The sequence below is a fragment of the Oncorhynchus keta genome, chromosome 19, assembly GCF_023373465.1.
Source record: "Oncorhynchus keta strain PuntledgeMale-10-30-2019 chromosome 19, Oket_V2, whole genome shotgun sequence".
Taxonomy (NCBI): domain Eukaryota; kingdom Metazoa; phylum Chordata; class Actinopteri; order Salmoniformes; family Salmonidae; genus Oncorhynchus; species Oncorhynchus keta.
In genome coordinates this window covers 63531898-63550417 of record NC_068439.1, presented here as the reverse complement: position 1 = coordinate 63550417, position 18520 = coordinate 63531898, and the positions used below count along the sequence as shown (strand labels likewise).

General features: G+C 44.2%; 2 protein-coding genes across 3 annotated transcripts in view; one reads left to right on the top strand and one right to left on the bottom strand.

Moving 5' to 3' along the window:
* Nucleotides 1-1565, top strand: part of LOC118398669 (plasminogen-like) — a 25847-nt gene extending 24282 nt beyond the window's left edge. Inside the window, exon 19 of the mRNA XM_035794238.2 lies at nucleotides 1232-1565. Coding sequence (XP_035650131.1) covers nucleotides 1232-1396 — 165 coding nt within the window. The 3' untranslated portion in view covers nucleotides 1397-1565. The remainder of the gene's footprint in view (nucleotides 1-1231) is intronic.
* LOC118397871 (solute carrier family 22 member 2-like) lies at nucleotides 1435-18520 on the bottom strand. 2 transcript variants are annotated; one of them, XM_052470983.1, is made up of 12 exons: nucleotides 18147-18520; nucleotides 6368-7444; nucleotides 5795-5898; nucleotides 5551-5705; nucleotides 4664-4832; nucleotides 4421-4535; nucleotides 4232-4332; nucleotides 2731-2945; nucleotides 2515-2623; nucleotides 2305-2417; nucleotides 2079-2178; nucleotides 1435-1973 (listed from the first exon to the last, which is right to left on the bottom strand). In XM_052470983.1, the coding sequence occupies exons 2-12, from the start codon at nucleotides 6782-6784 to the stop codon at nucleotides 1886-1888; spliced, it is 1686 nt and encodes a 561-aa protein (XP_052326943.1). In that variant the 5' UTR covers nucleotides 6785-7444; nucleotides 18147-18520; the 3' UTR covers nucleotides 1435-1885. The 2 variants fall into 2 exon arrangements, with proteins under 2 accessions (XP_052326943.1, XP_052326944.1); XM_052470984.1 differs by lacking the exon at nucleotides 18147-18520 and adding an exon at nucleotides 8287-8381.

The window sequence follows — 18520 nt, the reverse complement described above, 5'->3', positions numbered from 1 at the left end:
TTAAAACATGATAGTTACAATAAGACCGTCTTCCAGTCTTCAGTAGTCCACTGGCAATGCTTCATGGCCCAGGCAAGCTTCTTTTTCTTATTTTGCCATCTTAGCAATGGCTTTCTTACTGCCACTCGACCTGTCAAACCTACAGCTCGAAGTCTTCGCTTCACAGTTGAAACTAAGACTTGCTTCGACCAGTGTTAAGCTGTGCTTGAAGCTGTTGTCTTGTGAGCCGCCTCACATGCAAGCTTTTCTCTCAGAAACTTGTCTTCTGATTCTGTTGTGGCTTTGTCTGCCAGACCTCTTCCTGTCAGTTTCCAAGTGCCTTTTGATGGTGTAGGAAACTGTACTCACTGACACCTTGGCTTTCGTTGCAATTTCTCAAAAGGAAAGACTTACACTTTTAAGGGTTATAGTGGTCTGTCTTCCTTTAATTGCCTTTTTCTCACCACTATGATAGCAATATACAGTGGGGCAAAAAAGTATTTTGTCAGCCACCAATTGTGCAAGTTCTCCCACTTAAAAAGATGAGAAAGGCCTGTAATTTTCATCATAGGTACACTTCAACTATGACAGACAAAATGAGAAAAAAAATCCAGAAAATCACATTGTAGGATTTTTTTTGAATTGATTAGCAAATTATGGTGGAAAATAAGTATTTGGTCACCTACAAACAAGCAAGATTTCTGGCTCTCACAATGTGATTTTCTGGAGAAAAAAAATATTGTTTTGTCTGTCATAGTTGAAGTTGTTCCAACACTGCTTTTATACAGACAGAAGGATTGTAATTAATCAACAAAAGTTGTGACACCTGTAGGAATTGTTAGCATCAACTTTCAAGGCTGAAATTACTTCCATTGCTGCTGAACAGCTGTAAATTGTTAACCCATTACTTGTTCCCTGAGAAATGCCTTTTTTATTTACTCTGAAATGTACATTCTTTTTCAGTTTTTTGTAACTGAAACTTTTATTCTTAACCTCTGGCAGTTTACCGCTTACCTTTTGTACCATTTCAGGTTATTCACTGGACTTGAACTGCTTAAAAAATAAATTCAACTGGAAAAATGTTCTAAAACTTTTGACCTATAGTGTACATGCTCAGCAACAACTAGTAATCATTTGATTTCAGTAAGGACTGTGTGGTTGGTTGTATACTGCATTTTCCACAATGAGTTTAAGTTGACTGCATTGGAGTGATGATGATAATGTTGGTGATGATGTTTTTGACTTCTTCCAGGGTGACAGTGGTGGCCCTTTGGTGTGCCATGCTCAGAACACCTTTGTTCTCCAGGGAGTGACATCTTGGGGTCTGGGCTGTGCTAACGCCATGAAGCCAGGAGTGTACGTCAGAGTATCGAAGTTTACGGATTGGATTAACAGTCAGATAAAGATGAATTCTTAACCCTCTACTATACATCCATAATCTGGAGGAATGGATCATTTGAGCCCTAAATGTAGTTTTATTATGACTTGAACGTACAAATGAAATACCTGTCGTCAGTGATTTCTTCCGAAATTGCAAGGTTCATTGCTTTTGTTTAGAAAATAAAATAAAATAATTATATTGATAAGCAATCCAATTATGTTTTAGCCTGGTACACAACCATGGTGTTTGACCACATGTTAAAAAAGGGAACAAAGGCTATTTGTTTTCAATAATAGAAATCCCCATTGTGTATTTTAACAGCTAAATTATTATTATGATAATTATTATGATCTAAAATGATGTCCTGTACAGTAATACATATAAATAGCAGCACCTCAAAAACATGAAAGATTCACATCAGCTAGTGTTGGGAAACAACAAATGCAAAAAAACATATAGGCTAAGCTACATAAATTCGTGAGTGCAATATGCTGTCAATCTTGTGAAGAGGCGGAGCAAGATCGATCAGACGATTGTAGCTTCTTTGTTGGTCGTCATGTCAGTGGGCAAGAGATTTGTCAGCTGTTGACTCTTCGGATGGTTTTCTTTGTGTCTGTTGTCAATGGAATATGTACAATAAATCCATTTTCCCCAAACAAATCCTCTAACACAATACAGTGCAATTTAGTTTAGTTTGAAGTGATAAATAAAATCATACCTGTTTGGGAACTCAATGTCATCGATGGTCTCAGGAAGTCTTACACCTCTGGTCTCAGGCAACAGCAAGACTAAACCTCCAGCTATGCACGCTATCGCCCCTGTGGGGTACGACAAAACATATTACCACATTGAGTGTCAGACAGAAATGGACTCCTCAGACAGAAATGGTCTCCAGTGTATAAGTATCTTATAACAGGTTAATTAGTGTTTTAATCATCATGTACCAAATATGATGAGTGGCAGCTCCAGCCAGATGGTAGCCAGTCTGTAGAGCAGGAACGGGGCCACGATGCCTCCGATGTCACACAGAGTAGAGCAGACTGACACACCTAGGTTCCTGAGGGAAGAAACAGTTGTAGTATTTTTTCCATAATTTCCCCCCTGCTTTGTTATTAGTTCTCAATTTTGAGATGTTCCCCCCTGGTAAACCTTACCTGACAAAGGTGGGGTATAATTCAGTGTTCACAAACACCACCATCTCAAATGCCATGGTGATGCCCAAACGGCCAATGCAGGCCACAACTGTTTTGACCCAGAAGTGACCTGCAGGAGAGAGAGAGACATTACTGTACTGTATGTACTATGCACATTAAATAAGACGGGATACTACCATTTTCTAACAAGTTTTCTTTCAGATATTGCACACTTACTATCTGGGATCATAGCAGTGATGAAGCAGGATACTCCAGCTACAATGTTGGCCGTGGCAAAGGGAAGACGACGTCCAATACGATCGATGGTGAAGAGGATTAGGAAGGCAGCAGGGAACTCTACCAGTCCAGAGATCAGGAAGTCAATGTAGACGTTTCCTCCTGCGATTCCCACACGCATGATAAGACCCTGGTAGACAATAGCACTAGTGAACCTGTGAAGATGATGGTACAACATCCAATTAGGCCAGGAAAAGAGAAAGGGACCCTGTCATAAATGTATATGTAACGGGTTGAAGTTATTTGTGGTTCTTGAACACACCCTCTTGTCTCTGCCAATCACAGGTGCGCCTCCTTCTAATTAAGGGTGTGGCTTTTTGTATAAAAGCTGAGCTTTTCTGAGAATTCTGAGACAAGATATTCTGAGAATCTCTGTGAATAGTAAATATGTGCCAGAACAGAGGGTAGGCCAATGATTGATATATGTTTCAGTAAGGTTGGCTTCTTAGCGGTCATAGCAATGCTTATCAACTAAACAGCAGAGATGAAACGTAAGTCACAGAAAATAGATGTGATCGCAGCTGCAGAGAAGTACTTGGGGCTACAAGATTTGACTTCAGAAGTGTTACAGGGTGTGTTGAGTGGTAGTGTCCTGTCCTATCTGGCCATTGGCCTGGAGTAAGATCAGAGAGGGTTAAAGTAGTGGAATAAGGTGATTGGTTTGAATGAGTATAGGGTTAGTTGGTAGGGTAATTCAAAATGTATTTGTATCTTTATCTTATTTCCCCATTTTCTCATTTTGTATCACAAAATGTAATGGATTTATACTATAGTTGAATTGGGGGTAGTAATGCAACATATTGGATGCCAACAGCCATTAAACTCCACCGAAGAAGATGTTTCAGGGGATCCACAAAAAATTGTAAAGTCTGGCATTCCGTTGGAAGACAGGTTTAATCGGGAGTTCTATGGCAAGAGTGCCTGTTTCCATTGGTGCCACTCTCCTTCCCCCTTGGCATGTTCTCCAGGCTTGTTGGTATGTATGATGTATTGTATGTTGCCCAGAGTTAAACAGAACATTCTGAAGTGAAACCTTGATTATTGAATACTGTGAATATTGGTGATGATGATTATTGAGATGATGATATACAGTGACTAAATGATTTGTTGGTCAGCAGTTTCTGCACAGAGAATGCTAGGCACTGAAGATGTCCCAGTCTAAGCTTTCTGTTGGTCCTATTGTGAATAACATCTAATGTTGCATTCTACCTGGCCTGTTTATTCAAATGCTCCACCCCTGCTGTTAAAGAACCTGTGTGTTTAGTTAGTTTAGTTTAGTCCCGAGGACCTCACGTATAAAAAAGGTAGAGTAGTATCAGCTACAGGAAAGAGTATTTATGGTATAATCTCCCACGTTACATATAGCTTTTGTGCTGTTGTAATGTTAGCTTAAAACACGGGTCAATAGATGTCTAGCTATTGTTTGCAGCATGGGTTTTACCAGTTGAACATGAGGATGAAGGTGTGTTTTCTCATGTTTGGAGTTCTGACCAGATCCAGGAACGAGGCAGTTGAGGTCTGTGCATTGTCGTCTCTCAGCGTCTGTAAGACAGGTTAGGCTATGGAAGCTATCATCAAATCTAGTTTAGTAGTGCCTTTTTCATGATGTATGTCCTGAAACATTTCTTACCTCAATGTTCTTGTAGAGGGTTTTCTTGTTTTCCTTCGCTATTGCCTCAATGATCTCCTTAGCTTTGGTTGAGTTGTTCTGAGAAAGAAGCCATCTTGGAGACTCTGGGATCAACCTGAAAGCCAAAATGTGAGACGCAACATCAGGTTTTTAGAACCCTGCAGACATGCAGTGTAGAAGGGCATTGGATACGGTGATCCTACAACAGGCTTGTACAATATCTGAGGTGATCACAGGTCTTACCAGAAGTAGGTTAGAAATATGAAATAAGGAACAGCGAAGGTCACCTGCAGCCAGCGCCAGTCAGTGATGAGGTAGGCGATGAGGGTCAAAATGAGAATGCCTACACTGAAGAACAACTGTAAAAGCACGCCCACCATCCTCCTGTACTCAACTCCCACTAGCTCGGTGACTGAGGAGACAGGTCAGCAGTGTTAGAGAGTAGTGAACTACATGTAGTTCAACTAGTAATTTAACTACATTTTGCAGTAGCTTGGTGGTAGTTTGAAATCTAGGTAGTGTTTTCAGTAGTTAGCTACACCACTACATGGCAAAAGTAACTGCTGGAACTACACTACATTTTGTGCAAAAATAAAATATTGGTAGGCAAAAATGACATTTTTAGGCATTAGACCTGCCTAATTCCCACTTGAAACAGTTGTTGTGTTAAATAGACTAAATTACACCTTCTGTAAAAATCTGACTCCAGAGTGATCTGTTCTTGCAATTTGTAGTCTATGACATTTCAAATTTACATATAATATATCACAAAGTAGTTTGGATGTAGTGAACTACTTTTTCAAAGTAACTTTAGTTAAGTCAACTATATGTTTCTTAAAGGTAGCTATTGCGGCTTAACTTCTTCCAGTATGAAGCAATCAGTAGCTTGATCAATTATATTTTCAGACTAGCTTCCCTAACACTGCACATAAGACATACTGTACAATAAAGCATGTAACCTTAAGTAAAGCAAGAGTTATTACTGAAACATAATTTGACCATCCTCCTCAGTTGAAAGTTGCATAGGAAATAAACTAACTTCCTATTTGCTAAACCATAGACTAATTTGCTGCAAATGATCATGTAGTTAATATATCAACTTTTGTGGGACAAGGGATGTTTTTTCATACTTAGCACATATACAGACATCCAGCCTCCTTTAACAGCAAAGCCAAAGATTGTGCGAAATACAAGCATGGATATATAGTTTGGAGCCACTGCTACAAGTATTCCAGCAACCCCATTCAAGAGGTTGGACATCAAGAAGCTCATTTTTCTGCCGAACCTTCAAACAAGAAGAAAGAAAGAGAATGTAAAAACAGCATCTAATATTGAAAAGAGAATCTTTCATCTGTGTTTGCTGAGTAAACTTACCTGTCAGCCAGGTATCCAAAAGTTATGCTTCCAACAAGGAAGCCCACATTCAGTGTAGCCTGGTACATGTCCACCACCCAGGCATCATTACATACCAAGTCAAACTGAAATTAAGAAATAACTCATAATTTACTGCCATATTATAGGGACACTTTGGGATTTTGGCAATGAGGACCTTGATCTACTTCCCCAGAGTCAGATAAACTTGTGAATACTATTTTTATGTCTGTATCCAGTAAGAATGAAGTTAGACTGGGCTAGCAGATACCCGCTAGCAGATACCCGCTAGCAGATACCCGCTAGTAGATACCCGCTAGTAGATACTCATAGACTTCCAGGTATTGCGCTAAAGCTAGTAAGCAATTGTGCTAGTGCTTGTTAGCAACGTCCTTCAAACTGCACACAGAGACATTAAAAAATGATATGCACAAGTTAATCTGACTCTGGGGAAGTAAATAAAGGGGCTCTTTGACAAAATCTCAAAGTATCCCTTTAATGTCTTAAAACGTGAACTTGTTTAGTGTTACGTAACAATACAAGTTATTGTCTAATAAAAAAGGAGAACGTTCTCACCTCGGTCACAAAGGACTGCCTGCCTTCGTAGTCATACTCCCAGCCTTCCTTGCAGGAGGTCATGGGAGCTTTGCTGCGATGGGCGTCGGTGAGGTCAGACTCTGGGTTGTCACAGGTCAGACCTGTATTGTTCCAGTCCAGGTCATACTGCTCACACTGACTGTGGACCAGCACTCCTGAGGTGTTGACCAGAGGGACGGTGATCTTTCTGGCATCCATCAGGTTCCAGCCACAGCTCTGCCGGATCTGACTCACCACTGAGTCCCGGCACCAATGCTCTGGGGTGAACCCCTGGAACACAATGCCCACATAGACCCCAGAAAAAGGCAACGACACCATACATAGCAGAGCAAAAATGCGCTTTTGGCAACGACCAAAATTCCCTGCCTCCTCTAGGATTTCATCGAAAGTGGTCATGGTTGCAGAGTTGGGTGTCAGAAGCAGAGATACTATATGTGAGACTGCAGTGGGATTTGTGCAGGGGTTTTAAAAGCAAAGAGCAGATCAAAAGTCCAATAGTGAGGTTTACCCTTGACCTACAGTGTTGACTCGCCAACAGAGGCAGCATGTTACTTTTTAATAGCGCTGGCTGTACAGAGTGCAATTCCACTGTGTATTATGCGTATTATGCTAATTAGACCATGTGGATTTTTTTTTTGCTATACTCCTGGAAGATAATTACATAATTGTATACTCCTGCATGATACTCACATAATTATAATTGTAGTTTAATGTCACATTTATTACAAGTTTGTGTGCTTGCGGGAGTAGGATTGTATAACCATAGACATGTTCTCTCACATATTTTCTGCTCGCACGGCATATTGTCAATTCACAGAAACAACACAATCCATCCACTTCTCAACAATGGCAGGTAAGTAACTGTCAAACACTTATAATAACAGGGCAACAACAAACTATTTCTAGGTCATACTGCTCACACTGACTGTGGACCAGCACTCCTGAGGTGTTGACCAGAGGGACGGTGATCTTTCTGGCATCCATCAGGTTCCAGCCACAGCTCTGCCGGATCTGACTCACCACTGAGTCCCGGCACCAATGCTCTGGGGTGAACCCCTGGAACACAATGCCCACATAGACTTAAAACAAATAATAAAAAATAAACATGACACAAAGCACATCATCTGAGAGGGAGATCTTACTGTAACCGATGCACACATGGTAGAGGAGAAAGAATTCAAAATATCTTCCGAATCACTTCAGAATCACTTAATTCCCCAATTAAACATACACATACCCAGAATTTGACTTAGTGAATAGGTGCTGCCAGCAACAGACAATGTACAAACAGAATACAGACACTGTTACGATCAACTAGGAGTGGTGGGTGGAATCAGGCGCAGAGAGCAGGGTTCAGTCTTCTTTTCAAATTTATTCCCCAGCGCAACAAAACAGTCACGCCAACACACAGGGCGTATATAAGTTGCCAGTCCAAACAACAGGACAAAATAGTCCGGAGAATAAATACACGAATAACTCACACCATCAAACACAGAGTAACAAAAACAAGCCCGCACAAATACCCAGTGGGCCTAGTGCCCTTAAATACCCTACAAACAAACCCTAATACAAAACAGGTGTACCCAATAACCCAAAACAAACGGAAAGGGAATCGATGGCAGCTAATAGGCCGGCGACGACGACTGCCGAGCACCGCCCAAACAGGAAGAGGCACCCTCTTCGGCGAGGTTCGCGACAGTACCCCCCTGACGCACGGCTCCCGCAGCGTGCCGACCCTGGCTTCGAAGACGACCCGGAGGACGAGGCGCAGGGCGATCCGGGTGGGGGCGATGGAAATCCCTCAAGAGGGAAGGATCTAAAATGTCCCTCCCCGGTACCCAGCACCTCTCCTCCGGACCGTACCCCTCCCAGTCCACGAGGTACTGCAGGCCCCTCACCCGGCGTCTCGAGTCCAGAATAGCTCGTACTGTGTACGCCGGGGACCCCTCGATGTCCAGAGGGGGTGGAGGGACCTCCGGTACCTCACTGTCTTGTAGGGGACCAGCTACCACCGGCCTGAGGAGAGACACATGAAACGAGGGGTTAATACGATAATAAGAGGGAAGTTGCAATCTATAACACACAGGGGCAGGTTTCGGGTCGAGAGCCAGACCCTGAGCCAGACCCTGTCCCCTGGTGCGAACACCGGGGCCTCGCTGCGGTGGCGGTCAGCGTCTCTCTTCTGCCGTTCACTGGCCTGCCTGAGAGAATCCTGGACTGCCCGCCAGGTCTCTCTAGAGCGCTGTACCCACTCCTCCACCGCAGGAGCCTCGGTCGGACTCTGATGCCACGGAGCCAGGACCGGCTGGTAGCCCAGTACGCATTCGAATGGCGACATATTCGTGGACGAATGCCGAAGAGAGTTCTGGGCTAACTCTGCCCACGGGACGTACCTCGCCCATTCTCCTGGCCGGTCCTGGCAATACGACCTCAGAAACCTGCCCACTTCCTGGTTTACTCTCTCCACCTGCCCATTACTTTCGGGGTGATAACCAGAGGTAAGGCTGACCGAGATCCCCAGACGCTCCATAAACGCCTTCCAAACCCGGGACGTGAACTGGGGACCCCGATCGGAGACGATATCCTCTGGAACCCCATAGTGCCGGAAGACGTGGGTAAATAGAGCCTCTGCAGTCTGTAGGGCCGTAGGGAGACCAGGCAATGGGAGGAGACAGCAGGACTTAGAGAACCGATTCACAACGACCAGAACGGTAGTGTTCCCCTGAGATGGGGGAAGATCAGTAAGGAAATCTACCGAGAGATGGGACCATGGCCGTTGTGGAACCGGGAGGGGCTGTAACTTCCCTCTAGGAAGGTGCCTAGGAGCCTTACTCTGGGCGCATACCGAACAGGAAGAGACATAGAGCCTCACATCCCTAGCTAAGGTGGGCCACCAGTATTTTCCCCTAAGACCCCGCACCGTCCTATCAATCCCCGGATGACCCGCAGACGGTAGTGTGTGAGCCCACCGAATCAACTTATCACGGACACCAAGCGGTACGTAACTCTTACCAGTCGGACACTGTGTAGGCGCAGGTTCAACCCTCAACGCCCGCTCGATTTCCGCGTCCACCTCCCATACCACTGGGGCCACCAGCCGAGAGGCTGGAAGGATGGGAGTGGGTTTGATGGACCGGTCCTCGGTGTCATAGAGACGGGACAGCGCGTCGGCCTTAGTGTTGAGGGAACCTGGTCTGTAAGAGATCGTAAATCTAAAACGTGTAAAGAACAGAAGCCCGCACCTTCAGAAACGGAAAAGGAATCGATGGCAGCTAATAGGCCGGCGACGACGACCACCGAGCACCGCCCAAACAGGAAGAGGCACCCTCTTCGGCGAGGTTCGTGACAGACACACAGTCAACATATTCAACATACAGGATATTCAATATAAGTACAGTGAACATCAAACATTAAACTTTGCAAACACCAATACAAACAATCCTTATTGTATTAGAGAAAACAAATTAAACAGACAGGTAATGTTAACATAAAATAACATGAAATAATAAATACTGCTCTTCACCACCTTCTCATACTTTTATCACACAACCTCTAAGAGGTCCAGGACGGAATCAGACAGTCTCAGGTTCTTTGTTGGTCGTCACGTCGATGATGGTGAGCAAGAGACTTATCTGTTTCCTCTTCAGCTACAGTACATACTCCTCAGAGCCTGTTCTTTGCATCTGAGATGGCAAGAGGGGCAAGATGGCACCGGCAGAGATGGTCGCCTCACTTCGAGTCCTTAGAAAACTATACAGTATTTTTTTAATGCATTATTTCTTACATTGTAAGCCCAGAAAATCATAAGTGTTATTACATACAGCCGAGAAGAACCATTGGATATAAGAGTGACGTCAACTTAACAACATTACAACCAGGAATACGACTCATTTGTTCGGTCCAAAAACCCAGGACAATGGATCGGATCCCAGTAGGCAACCCAAAACAGTGTCACCGCAGAAGAGGTAGACGGAGCGGCCTCCTGGTCAGGCTTCAAAGGTGTGCACACTGCCCACCGCTTCCAAGTATACTACTCTCCAATGTCCAGTGTCTAGACAACAAGGTGGACGGAATTAGGGCAAGGGTGCAGGCCAGGCAGTAGGCTGTTAGCCAGCCTGCCAGCATAGTCGAGTCTGCCACTAGCACAGTCAGTGTAGTCAGCTCAGCTATCCCCATTGAGACCGTTTCTGTGCCTGGACCTAGGTTGGGCAAAACTAAACATGGCGGTGTTCGCCTTAGCAATCTCACTAGAATAAAGACCTCCTCCAATCCTGTCATTATTGAAAGAGATCATGATACCTCACATCTCAAAATAGGGCTACTTAATGTTAGATCCCTTACTTCAAAGGCAATTATAGTCAATGAACTAATCACTGATCATAATCTTGATGTGATTGGCCTGACTGAAACATGGCTTAAGCCTGATGAATTTACTGTGTTAAATGAGGCCTCACTTCCTGGCTACAATAGTGACCATATCCCCTGTGCATCCCGCAAAGGTGGAGGTGTTGCTAACATTTACGATAACGAATTTCAATTTACAAAAAAATAAATGCAGTTTTCGTCTTTTGAGCTTCTAGTCATGAAATATTTGCAGCCTACTCAATCACTTTTTATAGCTACTGTTTACAGGCCTCCTAGGCCATATACAGCGTTCCTCATTGAGTTCCCTGAATTCCTATCGGACCTTGTAGTCATAGCAGATAATATGCTAATCTTTGGTGACTTTAATATTCACATGGAAAAGTACACAGACCCACTCCAAAAGACTTTCGGAACCATCATCGGACCTACTCACTGTCACAGTCATACTCTGGACCTAGTTTTGTCCCATGGAATAAATGTTGTGGATCTTAATGTTTTTCCTCATGATCCTGGACTATCGGACCACCATTTTATTACGTTTGCAATTGCAACAAATAATCTGCTCAGACCCCAACCAAGGAACATCAAAGTCGTTCTATAAATTTACAGACAACACAAAGATTCCTTGATGTCCTTCCAGACTCCCTCTGTCTACCCAAGGACGCCAGAGGTCAAAAATCAGTTAACCACCTAACTGAGGAACTCAATTTAACCTTGTGCAATACCCTAGATGCAGTTGCACCCCTAAAAACTAAAATCATTTCTCATAAGAAACTAGCTCCCTGGTATACAGAAAATACCCGAGCTCTGAAGCAAGCTTCCAGAAAATTGGAACGGAAATGGCGCCACTCCAAACTGGAAGTCTTCCGACGAGTTTGGAAAGACAGTACCGTGCAGTATCGAAGAGCCCTTACTGCTGCTCGATCATCCTATTTTTCCAACTTAATTAAGGAAAATAAGAACAATCCGAAATTCCTTTTTGATACTGTCGCAAAGCTAACTAAAAAGCAGCATTCCACAAGAGAGGATGGCTTTCACTTGAGCAGTAATAAATTCATGAACTTCTTTGAGGAAAAGATCATGATTATTAGAAAGCAAATTACAGACTCCTCTTTAAATCTGCATATTCCTTCAAAGTTCAGTTGTCCTGAGTCTGCACAACTCTGCCAGGACCTAGAATCAAGAGAGACACTTGAGTGTTTTAGTACTATATCTCTTGACACAATGATGAAAATAATCATGGCCTCTAAACCTTCAAGCTGCATACTGGACCCTGTTCCAACTGAAAGAGCTGCTTCCTGTGCTTGGCCCTCCTATGTTGAACATAATAAACGGCTCCCTATCCACCGGATGTGTACCAAACTCACTAAAAGTGGCAGTAATAAAGCCTCTCTTGAAAAAGCCAAACCTTGACCCAGAAAATATAAAAAACTATTGAATCTTCCATTCCTCTCAAAAATTTTAGAAAAGGCTGTTGCGCAGCAACTCACTGCCTTCCTGAAGACAAACAATGTATACGAAATGCTTCAGTCTGGTTTTAGACCCCATCATAGCACTGAGACTGCACTTGTGAAGTCGGTAAATTACCTTTCAATGGCATCAGACCGAGGCTCTGCATCTGTCCTTGTGCTCCTAGACCTTAGTGCTGCTTTTGATACCATCGATCACCACATTCTTTTGGAAAGATTGGAAACCCAAATTGGTCTACACGGACAAGTTCTGGCCTGGTTTAGATCTTATCTGTCAGAAAGATATCAGTTTGTCTCTGTAAATGGTTTGTCGTCTGACAAATCAACTGTACATTTCAATGAAACATGGTGAAGGCCCAAAACATGGTGAAGCCCTCGCTAGAAGCATGTGTTTCAGACATAAGGAAGTGGATGGTTGCAAACGTTCTACTTTTAAACTCAGACAAAACAGAGATGCTTGTTCTAGGTCCCAAGAAACAAAGAGATCTTCTGTTGAATCTGACAATTAATCTTAATGGTTGTACAGTCGTCTTAAATAAAACTGTGAAGGACCTCGGCGTTACTCTGGACCCTGATCTCTCTTTTGAAGAACATATCAAGACTGTTTCAAAGACTGCTATTTTCCAACTACGTAACATTGCAAAAATCAGACACTTTCTGTCCAAAAATTATGCAGAAAAATTAATCCATGCTTTTGTCACTTCTAGGTTAGACTACTGCAATGCTCTACTTGCCGGCTACCCGGATAAAGCACTAAATAAACTTCAGTTAGTGCTAAATACGGCTGCTAGAATCCTGACTAGAACCAACATTTTTTTTATCATATTACTCTAGTGCTAGCCTCCCTACACTGGCTTCCTGTCAAGGCAAGGGCTGATTTAAAGGTTTTACTGCTAACCGACAAAGCATTACATGGGCTTGCTCCTACCTATCTCTCTGATTTGGTCCTGCCGTACATACCTACACGTACGATTAGTGGTACCCATGTGAGAGACGCAAACTCGGTCACAAGAATTTCTAAGCAAACAGCTGGAGGCAGGGCTTTCTCCTATAGAGCTCCATTTTTATGGAATGGTCTGCCTACCCATGTGAGAGACGCAAACTCGGTCTCAACCTTTCAGTCTTTACTGAAGACTCATCTCTTCAGTGGGTCATATGATTGAGTGAAGTCTGGCCCAGGAGTGTGAAGGTGAACGGAAAGGCTCTGGAGCAACGAACCACCCTTGCTGTCTCTGCCTGGCCGGTTCCCCTTTTTCCACTGGGATTCTCTGCCTCTAACCCTATTACAGGGGCTGAGTCACTGGCTTACTAGGGCTCTTTCATACCGTCCCTAGGAGGGGTGCGTCACTTGAGTGGGTTGAGTCACTTGTGTGATCTTCCTGTCTGGGTTGGCGCCCCCCTTGGGTTGTGCCGTGGCGGAGATCTTTGTGGGCTATACTCGGCCTTGTCTCAGGATGGTAAGTTGGTGGTTGAAGATATCCCTCTAGTGGTGTGGGGGCTGTGCTTTGGCAAAGTGGGTGGGGTTATATCCTTCCTGTTTGGCCCTGTCTGGGGGTATCATCGGATCGGGCCACAGTGTCTCCTGACCCCTCCTGTCTCAGCCTCCAGTATTTATGCTGCAGTAGTTTATGTGTCGGGGGGGCTAGGGTCAGTTTGTTATATCTGGAGTACCTCTCCTGTCCTATCCGGGGTCCTGTGTGAATTTAAGTATACTCTCTCTCTCTCTTTCTTTCTCTCTCTCGGAGGACCTGAGCCCTAGGACCATGCCTCAGGACTACCTGGCATGATGACTCCTTGCTGTCCCCAGTCCACCTGGCCGTGCTGCTGCTCCAGTTTCAACTGTTCTGCCTGTGATTATTATTATTTGACCATGCTGGTCATTTATGAACATTTGAACATCTTGGCCATGTTCTGTTATAATCTCCACCCGGCACAGCCAGAAGAGGACTGGCCACCCCACATAGCCTGGAACCATTCAACGCTGGTCTGACCAATCCACGCTTCAAGATTGTTTCGATCACCCAGACTGGGAAAGGTTCCGGGCAGCCTTAGAGAATAACATTGATCTATACGCTGACACGGTGAGTTTATAAGGAAATGCATTGGAGATGTTGTACCCACTGTGACTATTAAAACCTACCCTAACCAAAAACCTAAACTGAAAGTGCGAACAACCACATTTAACCATGGAAAGATGACTGGGAATATGGCCAAATATAAACCGTGTGGTTATTCCCTCAGCAAGGAAATAAAACAAGTGAAATTTAAATATATTGACAAAGTGGAGTCGCAGTTCAACAGCTCAGACACAAGACGTATGTGGCAGGGTCTACAGGCAATTACGGACTACAAAAATAATTCCAGCCACGTCACGGACACCAACGTATTGCTTCCAGACAAACTAAACAAATTCCTTGCCCGCTTTGAGGATAATACAGTGCCACCGACGCGGCCCGCTAACAAGGACTGTGTGCCCCCCTCTACTTCTCCGTGGCAGATGTGAGTAAGACATTTAAACGTGTTAACCCTCGCAAGTCTGCTGGTCCAGACGGCATCCCTAGCCGCATCCTCAGAGCATGCGCAGACCAGCTGGCTGGTGTGTTTACAGACATATTCAATCGCTCCCTATCCCAGTCTGCTGTCCCCACATGCTTCAAGATGGCCACCATTATTCCTGTACCCAAGAAGGCAAAGATAACTTGTAACGGTTTTCTGTATGTGAAGGAGAGTCAGACCAAAATGCGGCGTGGCTATTGCGATCCATGTTTAATGAAACAAAGTAAACTCGAAACAATATACAAAAACAATAACCGTAACACGAAAACCGAAACAGCCTAATACTGGTGCAAAGTAACACAGAGACAGTAACAAGGACAATCACCTACAAAACCCAACACCAAACAGGCTACCTAAATATGGTTCCCAATCAGAGACAATGACGAACACCTGCCTCTGATTGAGAACCATATCAGGCCAAACATAGAATGCCCACTCAGCTCACACCCTGACCAACCAAAACATAGAAACATTCAAAGCAAACTATGGTCAGGGTGTGACATAACTGAACTAAATGATTATCGCCCTGTATCACTCACTTCTGTCATCATGAAGTGCTTTGAGAGACTAGTCAAGGATCATATCACCTCCAACTTACCTGCCACCCTAGACCCACTTCAGTTTGCATACCGCCCCAACAGGTCCACAGACGATGTAATCACCATCACACTGCACGCTGCCCTATCCCATCTGGACAAGAGGAATACCTATGTAAGAATGCTGTTCATTGACTGCAGCTCAGCATTCAACACCATAATACCATCCAAGCTCATTATTAAGCTGGAGGCCCTGGGTCTCAACCCCGCCCCGTGCAATTGGGTCCTGGAATTTTTGATGGGCCACCCCCAGGTGGTGAAGGAAGGAAACAACATCTCCACTTTGCTGACCCTCAACACTGGGGCCCCACAAGGCTACATGCTCAGTCCCCTCCTGTACTCCCTGTTCACCCGTGACTGAGTGGCCATGCACGCCTCCAACTCAATCATCAAGTTTGCAGAAGACACAACAGTAGTGGGCTTGATTACCAACAATGATGAGACAGCCTACAGGGAGGAGTTGAGGGCACTCAGAGTGTGGTGTCAGGAAAACAACCTCTCACTCAACGTCAACAAAACAAAGGAGATGATAGTGGACTTCAGGAAACAGCAGAGGGAGCACACCCTCATCCACATCGAAGGGACAATAGTGGAGAAGGTGGAAAGTTTTAAGTTCCTCGGCGAACACATCACAGATAAACTGAAATGGTCCACTCACACAGACAGTGTGGTGAAGAAGGCACAACAGCACCTCTTCAACCTCAGGAGGCTGAAGAATTTTGGCTTGTCACCTAAAACCATGACAAACATTTACAGATGCACAATTGAGGGCATCCTGTCGGGCTGTATCAACACCTGGTATGGCAAGTGCACCGCCCTCAACCGCAAGGCTCTCCAGAGGGTAGTGCAGTCTGCACAACGGATCACCAGAGGTAAACTATCTGCCCTCTAGGATACCTACAGCACCCGATGTCACAGCGGGGCCTGTTCACCCCGCTACCATCCAGATGGCGAGGTCAGTACAGGTGCATCAAACCTGGGACCGAGAGACTGAAAAACAACTTCTATCTCAAGGCCATCAGACTGTTCAACAGCAATCACTAACTCAGAGAGGCTGCTGCTGACATAGAGACTCAAAAGTCACTTTAAACAATGCTACTTGAGCAATGTAAGATATGTAAACATTATTCATCTCATATGTATATACTCTATCTTATACCATCTACTGCATCTTGCCTATGTCGCTCGGCCATCGCTCATCCATATATTTATATGTACATATTCTTATTCCATCCCTTTAGATTTGTGTGTATTAGGTAGTTGTTGGCGAATTGTTAGATTACTTAGATATTAGATGTTACTGCACTGTTGGAACTAGAAGCACAAGCATTTCGCTACATTCGCATTAACATCTGCTAACCATGTGTATGTGACCAATACAATTATATTTGATTTGATTTGAGGAACACATACACACACAATGAATAGATTTTCACCTCAGACATTATCAATACAATAACCTTTTTGTTTGAAAGCATGATATTTCAGCGCATTCGCTTATAAAAAGAATAGAAACATATATAAGAGCCTCCAGAGTGGCGAGGTGGTTTAAGGCACTGCATCACAGTTGCTAGCTGTGCCACTAGAGATCCTGGTTCAAGTCCAGACTCGCGACCGGGAGACCCATGGGGGCACAATTGTCCCAGCGTCGTCTGGGTTAGGGGAGGGTTTGGCCGGCAGGGATGTCCTTGTCCCATCTCGCTCTTGCGACTCCTATGGTGGGCTGTGCGCATGCACGCTGACATGGATGCCAGTTGTACGGTGTTTGACATTCGTGTGGCTGGCTTCCGGGTTAAGCGGGCATTGTGTCAAGAAGCAGTGTGGCTTGGTTGGGTTGTATTTCGGAGGACGCATGGCTCTCGACCTTCGGGAGTTGCAGTGATGAGACAAGACTGTAACTACCAATTAGATACCATGAAATTGGGGAGAAAATGGGGTACAATTAAAGAAAAAAAAGAAATTGATGTATAGAAATCTCACTTTTCTGCAAACTCAATGGTGTCAGGAAGTTGTAAACCTTTGGTCTCAGGCAACAGAAAGACCAAAGCACCAGCCACAAACACAAGGGCCCCTTGTCACAAAGACGTATCACCATTAGCATATAAGTGCCTGCCTGTCTCTAGAAAACATTCCCTAAGTAGCTGTGCTTGAGGCTTTATCAGCCAAAAGTATTAGTTTCAAGCTAATCTCTTGTGGATAGACTATCAATGTCTTTGGTAATTGGTAGCATCTTAATCAAGCATCTGACCAAATTATGCTAGATTTTAGTGGGTTAAACTGGGAGTAGTTTCAAACTCAAGATTTTCAGATACTGGTACAGTAAGATTCCATCTTCATACAGCATTGATGTGTTACAAGTTAATAATGCTTGCGTATAATCATGTTCTAACATTGCAATTAGGTACCGAAGATGATGAGTGGCAGCTCCAGCCAGATGACAGCCAGCCTGTAGAGAATGAATGTGGCCACGATGCATCCGATGTCACACAGAGTGGAGCACGGTGACATATCCATGTTCCGTAGGAGAGAAACAATACTATCACTGTCTGGAATTTTAGCTTTAAACTGAACTTTTTGTTATGCCAATTGTCAATGTTGTGTGATGCAACCATGTGGTGCTATTTATTTCTATATTGTTGTTTTCTGTGCCCCACCTGGTCAAACCGAAATTCACAAATACTTTATCATTCACTGACATTTTAATTGGTTCTTTGTCATGACATTCAATTAAAATTGAACATATATTTAATTAATATTTCATAAAGTTCTCACCTCAGTCACAAAGGACTGTCTGACTTCGTAGTCATACTCCCAGCCTTCCTTGCAGGAGGTCATGGGAGCTTTGCTGCGATGGGCGTCGGTGAGGTCAGACTCTGGGTTGTCACAGGTCAGACCCGTATTGTTCCAGTCCAGGTCATATTGCTCACACTGACTGTGGACCAGCACTCCTGAGGTGTTGACCAGAGGGACGGTGATCTTTCTGGCATCCATCAGGTTCCAGCCACAGCTCTGCCGGATCTGACTCACCCCTGAATCCCGGCACCAATGTTCTGGGGTGAACCCCTGGAACACAATGCCTATGTAGACCCATGGCATGGAGACCATGCAGAGCAGGAAAATGATTCACTTCTGGGATTGCCCCAGCT